Source organism: Suricata suricatta, chromosome X (genome assembly GCF_006229205.1).
Source record: "Suricata suricatta isolate VVHF042 chromosome X, meerkat_22Aug2017_6uvM2_HiC, whole genome shotgun sequence".
NCBI lineage: Eukaryota > Metazoa > Chordata > Mammalia > Carnivora > Herpestidae > Suricata > Suricata suricatta.
The window spans coordinates 34,291,502-34,298,673 of record NC_043717.1 but is presented as its reverse complement, the minus strand read 5'-3'; the positions used below and the strand labels follow the sequence as shown (position 1 = coordinate 34,298,673).

The following is a 7,172-nucleotide window of genomic DNA, read 5'->3' as shown; positions in this document are numbered from 1 at the left end:
CCGCACTGGGCGTGGAGCCTACTATAAAAAAAAAAAAAAAAAGGAATAGACAACTAGGGAAATGTTTGCGTGCCCCAGAGTTTGGAAACATCTTGCCCATCTGGCAATGTGGGCTGCAACGCTCTCCTTTCATCCTTGATTTCCTGTTCCTTATGGCGCAGACGTGTAAAGATAACCTTTCCAGTTTCCTGGCGTGAAGGGTATCATCCTTCGGTCATTACACACACAGCTAGAGTATTATTTTTTGAAGCGTGTTCTCCCGTGTGCATCTTCCCAGCAGGTGTGCATCCATGTGCAGTACACATTTCCCACAGCAAATTCTTTAGGATTGACAAGTAACTCGTGCATATCTGGGAACTAGTTTCTCATTGACCTCAATCCTGCTGACTTTAGCAATGTCAGAAACCTTGTTCCTGTTTAGCTGAGTCATAGCCCACTGTATTAGATTTCTCTACGGCACAGAGAGAAAGAAAGACATAGTAGACCAGGCTCTTTTTGACCGTACATATCCAAAAGCAGAATGACAGTCCCTGGCCTACGTTCATTGTCCTGCTGAGCGGAGGCAGATGTTCTGGACCTCTGGTCCTGGACCATCTTCCTACCACAATTGTAGCAGCCTCCCATGCTATGAATATCTATGAGAAGCACCCTGACTCACCACAGGAAAAACAGTAAGACCAAAATTATGAAAGAAGCGGCAAACTTAATGGAGCACCATGATAATGTAGCAGACCAAATACTATTTTTATGTAATTACTTATTGTCTTGACTGGCTTGACTCATGTTCACTTTTGAAAGGCTCTTTGAGGTTCTCATCTTTGTGCCTATAAAAAGGTAACCACCCAAGGCCTGTTTCCCCCACTCCTGCACGATGAACGAGACAGCCAGCCTTGACTTTGCAGGGGTGTCTCCCAAGAACAATTTCTATACCTGTGAGCAGCCCCTACCTTATAACCCGACTTCGAATTCATGTTAGGCCCATGCGCACTCAGCTGGCTTGCAGTAATTATCCCCACACTAGTCAGAGTGGTTTCTCACTTGCCTTTATGTGTGACATTTGTTTGTTAAGAGAGCTCTCCTTTATTCTTCCTCCAGCGGGAAATGCGGGGGAGTATCACCTTCAAGATCGTGCCAAGTTACCGCACTCAGTCATCGTCCTGTGAGGTAATGGCTCTGGCGCAACCCCACCCCCCCACACACACACCCCTGTCTCCTCTGGGTTCTTAACTAACTGTCTGCTGATGGCTGAATGTTTTGGCTTTCTGGGAAATTGTTTCTGCCTGTGCTGTTGATCACTGCACACCAATTTTACAACAGAGATAACGGAACAGAGTAGGTTCCATTCGCCTACTCAGCCCTGCTTCCACGGGGAACTCCTCAGCACTTGAACTTTCTGCAGGCTGGAACCGGAGCAAAATAGAGAGGAGCTACAAATAGTGACATGAGGCTTAATAAGAACAAATGGAGTCTCCGAGGAAAAAAGTAAAGATCATTGTGATAATATTTCCAGGAAGTACATTCACTTCCCTTATTAAGAAATCACACAGATAGTTCTTCTTTCCAAGAATCTGAGAAGTGATCTATTTCTGTTAAGATCAAGGCACTCAAATAATTGCAACAGGTTCCTAGCTGGGGTGTTAAGTCCGTGACGATTTGGTAACTGGATTTATTAGATGGAATATAGGTTTTTGCAACCTTCTGTGCAATCGTTTAAATGTGGAACATTTACAAGCAAGTAAGTTTTATAGAGTAATACAGCCCCCCAGTTTCTTTCTTACAGTAGGTGTATCCTATAGAAACTAGCTTTTCCAAGCTACATTATTCAGTTTTCTGTTGCTTATTAAATAGAAGTTCCAAAAGTGATCCTTTTCGTAATTGGAAACACATACTGGCGTGAACGGGATCATCCTTCGGTCATTACACACACAGCTAGAGTATTACTTTTTGAAGCTTGTTCTTCCGTGTGCATCTTCCAGGCAGGTGTGCATTAATGTGCATACACATTTCCCACAGTGATTTTTTTTTTTTAGGACCGACAAATAACTTACTGGAACTCCTCTAGAAAATTGAATTTGACCTCAGGAGAAGCTGAGAGAGGAATTATAAGGCTTCTTCCAGGCTCTTAGCAATGCTGTAAATTTCACCAAGCAAACTCAGAGGCTTCCTGTTCTTTCTCTAAAACCTGTTGAAGATATGTCTAAGAATTTGTAGTTTTGTCCGGTATATTTTAGTGAACCATGACAGTCGGGTTTCTGTTACATCAGGTTTTGAGCTCCTCTTGGTGGCTTTTTATGGAACTTCAATTAATACTGTACCTCAAAAGGAGATAGAACTTCTGCTCCAGGATACATGGTTTTGAAGTTGGTTACCTAGAACACAAACCTTGCTGGGAAGGAGAGAATGTCACACATATTGTTTATGTGCAGCTTTTACTATTCCAAAAATTGCAGGCGGTCTTCATACCATTTCTCATCGCTGAAGAAGTTTAGTAAACACGATTGATTTTGGTTTTTGTCTTTTCAGTTAATTGGTTAGTTATTAATTTAACATAAGTTTCTCTTGTGTTTTTTAAGTGGTTGAACTGGTTCTAGGATGGGACCAGTATTACATGTGTAAATTCTATACTTAAGAAGAGCTGCCCCCCCCCCCCTTCTTTACCTCCAAATAGTAGAAAAAAATGATACTCCCGTCCTAGCCCTACTGCCAACCTGTTTGACCCTCTTGTGCTCCGGCAGAACTCAAACCTATGGCTGGACTCTTCCCAAAGAAGGGCTCACTGGCCACCTGCATCATCATACCCTCCTTGGCAAAAGAGGAGACCCCTGCCCTCACCCTGACCCTGCTGACTTAAGTCTCTGGGGGCGGCACCTAGAAATCAGTCTGCTCACAAACACTTGAAAATGCTCATCTAAGGGAGCCCATTATTTAAACAAGTTCCAGAAGTTTTCTGTATATCTTCAAGAAAAAGCAAATGTCTTGAGCAGACCTGTATATCTCAAAGGTTTCAAAGAACTCTACTAAACCAAAAATGTCAAAATACACATTTCCTTCCTCTCCTTATTATCATTAAAGCTGATTTGGAAAATAAGGAATGGAGGCCAGAAAGGATTGTGAGTGTGCTACACAGTACAGAGAGTGTGACTGAGGACGATGGAGCTAGGGAGAGTGGCTATGCCTCCTGGGACCTTTGCCAGACGTGTATTTTTAGAGGCTTAAGGTTATTGTTTCAATCAATCTGCTAAAATGATCTAAAGAATAAAGGTTTCTTCTCTGGTGTATGTCTATCTTTTACCCTTATTAGTAATATCTGTCCTAGAAAGATTCCAAGGTGATTATGACATGAAACCTCTTTTAGTTTGTTGGGGTTTTTTTGTTTTGTTTTGTTTTAGATTTGTTTCACTTCAAATGAGTCATCAGGTAAATTTTGACACTGAGGTACCTAAAAACTATGAAATACTTTTCAAAGCTCATTTTCAGCAAAAATTAGGCAGTTGGGATCTTCAGCGCAATAAGTTTCTAGTGATATTGGTCATGTTACAGTGCCTCAAAGGATTTTAATATCAATTCACTCTCCCGGGTCTCACTTTAAAGTAAGCCAAGGTTGTGTAGAATGTTGGAGACAGGAAAGAAATTCTTAATAAAGGACGTGGCCGTCACTTACAATATATGCATCTTCAGACCGCAAAAAACTTTGTCATTCTTCCATGAAACCATGTACGTAAGTCAGCATAGCACCTTTGCAGCTAAAAACCTCAGAGGAAATGGTTGTCAGACTGTGGTTGTAACTGTTGATGTGAATATCTCTGTTTCTGTGCTGGTGTTCTGTGTTAATGAACCTTGTGTCTTATTTCAGAGAGATTCCCCCTCCACTTCCAGACAGTCCCCAGCTAATGGTCATAGCAGCACTAACAATTCTGTTTCGGTAAGAACTCTAGCTCCACACGGCAAAGTGTGACAATTCTGTTGGTGCCACCTGCCTTGAGTGTTCTAGCTACATGTGTTCAGTGGAAATACTGTCTTCTGCCGACATACAAATTTAACTAGTGAAAGGGATTTTTTTTCCCACGGGTTAAATTTGAAGAACCGGAGCTCAAGACTGCCTTGGTCTTTCTCAAAATATTTCTGTGTCACCCCTCGCCCCCCAGCATTTATGACTTTGCTCGGACTTAGGCAAAGAATATAAGTGGCAATTCGTGGAAATTTCTAAATGTTTTTTTAATTGGAGAAAGATGAAGAAATGTTAAGGATTTTGCAGAGTAGGCATGTGGGTCTTCTCGGGCTTTGTAGTTGTCTATTCTGAGTGATATCAGCAATATGTTTTAGTTTCCGCTATCTACGTTATGAATTGGTGTGCCCTCTGTTATTGTGGTACGTGCACATATTTTTGTGAATTATAAGCCTTGCCTGGATATGAAAAGCAAAAGGAACTGGCTTCAAACTGCACTTAAGCCACGCTGTTATCACATCTTTAACACAAAGTACTTGATCTTTTGACTTGACTTTGGAATTTTACCATTTTTTCAGAGCAATTCATTTTGGAATTATGAAAAGAATGGTTTTTTATTTACTTGAACAAAAGCACTTAAGGTGCAAGTATGTGGTATTTTGGGGTAACAAAATCTTTAAGTTGCTGATATTGCTGTTGAAATTTGTCAAGAGTTTTACAAACGCAGCAGTATTGCCTCTTTCCTATTAACGTGCCCTTTAAAAACACATCAACTGTTTTTAATCAGATAAAATTTTAAATGATTTAGAGATCCTCTTAAATGGAATGATGTCAGTAAGAGAAATTATCGGAGAAAATTTCCTATGACCTTTATTTGTAACTTCAAAATAGGCTACCAAAGGAATTCATTTGTAATAGTTTACATGTAATACTTTTAAGATGGTGAAAATCCATATAGCCATTGAATTTTTCAAAATCTAACTGATTGCAGTGACTAAGTCGAAAAGGGCATCAGCTCTTTTTTAGTTTGGGATTTTGTTTTTGTTTTTAATAGGGCTGTTTCACTCGCAGTGGCTTTTGTGTTGAAGATGCTGAGTTGTTTCTTAAGAACACGTTTCTCTCTTGCTTAAACTTACCTGCTTTCTTCAGCTTGCTGCTAAATGGCCTGGGTTTGATTTTTTTGATAACTCAACATTTCTGAAAAATGGAATAATGTATATGATCTCTTTACAACTGAAATCTAGCTCATTTTTTTAACCATATTGTAACAGAACACACAAATTACCTTGTACTCTTGAAAAGTAAATGAAAATTTTTCTCCTGGGTTGGCTTTATTCTACAGGACTTGCCATCAACTACCCAACCAAAAGGACGACAGGTGAATAGATATCCTCTATAGAAATTTCTCTAAACCGAGCTGCTAATAGCCGATCCTTTATTAACCCTTTCCATCCCATAATGTCTGCATTTTGGACCATAACATTTAAGCATTGAGAGCTTGTACCATTTCATTTTAACACATTACATATGACTAATATTCTACAAAGATTTTTTTCCTCACCTCTTTGTAGCTGTGACGGTTATTGTAATTTCAACCTGATAAATTTGTGTCAATGGCTAACAATTCAGCCTTCAGGGGGTCTTTTGGGCCTGCCTCTGGAATGGGGAATAAAAAAAGATTTAAAGGTCGTAAAACTTGTAGAATTCTGAGAGTAACTGAAGCATACATGCTGATAAACATGCTCAAGCAGGAATTCTCTGAAATTCCAAGAAACCTTTTCTAAATCTGTATTTGCATGCATATTTCTAAAAGCCACCTACAATTAGACTGAGGACGGAAGCGTCCTGGCTTTCCATCCCAATATGCCTCTGTTGGGCCACGTGGGACAGTACTACGTAAGCGAGCCAGCAACTCTGTTTGCCAGCTCTTCAGGAAGATGGCTCTCGGGTGCCAGTGCAGAGACCGGTCAATTTCATGGGCCGGCTTTCTGAAAAGAAAACTTGAGCAACAATAATCACACAACAGTTCCAAAGCCTTCAGGTTGGTTTTACAGTGACTTAAACATGAATATTCAAATTTAATTCCAAGAGAGAGAATTTTTCTGGGAATCTCCTTGGAATTTGGTGTTAAAAAATAACCTGATTGGGTGTTAAGATCTGCATAAAATTAGCACCTGATAAAATCCCCCATAGTTTATTCCTAAGACCGCATTAAATAACCTAGCACCTTATTTTAGAGCATTTTATAAATACAAGTAATTGATAAAATGCTGCCATATAAACTATCATGTGCTAATGTGTTTCCTTGTATAATATTTACTAGCTATATTTACATGTCCCGAAACCCAGAGCCTTGAACTATGCAGAGTGTGTAGCTCTGCTGACTTCAAGTGGCGAAGCCAGGATTCAAACTCATTTTTCTTCTCTAAGACGAGTAGAATACAGAGCCCCAGTCCTTCTGAAAAAGTTAATAACGCTATGTTTTAAATGCTTTAAAAATGGTTTCAGTTACACTTAAGTCTGTCGGCGGTGTGTGGACACGCCCCCAGCTGTCACGGCCCTCCTCGTGTTTTACAGAGTGCTTGCTAGCTTTGTGTCACGTGCAGCTTTCGGGTGAGAGCCCACCCTGAATGCTTGTGTATGTGGCATAAAGGCTACCACGTAATCATGACAACTTGCCCCCCACATGAGCTAAATATATGCAGATTTAAAAATGGTAAGTGTACCTCTCTATAATTATAGGTCTATTCTGTTAGAGTAAAAGCAGAAATTAAGTCTTCATTTTTATTAAACAAGTATCTTAAGTGCTCCCTCCAAACAAATAACCACCAAGACTTGAACCTGCACACATCCAAGGTAGTACACTGTCTCTAGCGGTAACAGTTTTGTGTCCTATTTTCCATGCATCATTTGGCTTCACCATCTAATGTCCTGTTTGTATTCTAAGTGTTGGTGTGTGCTTATTAGGTTAGAGCTGTTTGCTCCCACATCACCATGGCAGCCCTTCTTACAAACTCCTGTTTTATAGATCTATGTAAGAGCACAATTTGAATATGATCCAGCCAAGGATGACCTCATCCCCTGCAAAGAAGCTGGCATTCGATTCAGAGTTGGCGACATTATCCAGATTATTAGTAAGGATGATCACAACTGGTGGCAGGGTAAACTGGAAAACTCCAAAAATGGAACCGCAGGTCTCATTCCTTCTCCTGAACTTCAGGAATGG

At 40.2% G+C, this 7,172-nt stretch overlaps 1 protein-coding gene across 4 annotated transcripts in view; it reads left to right on the top strand.

Annotated features, from left to right (window-relative positions):
• CASK (calcium/calmodulin dependent serine protein kinase) overlaps positions 1-7,172 on the top strand; it is a 362,608-nt gene that overhangs the window by 325,268 nt on the left and 30,168 nt on the right. For 2 of the 4 annotated variants that reach the window (XM_029929407.1, XM_029929406.1), the window contains exons 18-21: positions 1,096-1,164; positions 3,854-3,922; positions 5,289-5,324; positions 6,975-7,140. In XM_029929407.1, coding sequence (XP_029785267.1) covers positions 1,096-1,164; positions 3,854-3,922; positions 5,289-5,324; positions 6,975-7,140 — 340 coding nt within the window. The remainder of the gene's footprint in view (positions 1-1,095; positions 1,165-3,853; positions 3,923-5,288; positions 5,325-6,974; positions 7,141-7,172) is intronic. The other 2 variants (XM_029929409.1, XM_029929408.1) reach the window with 1 other exon arrangement.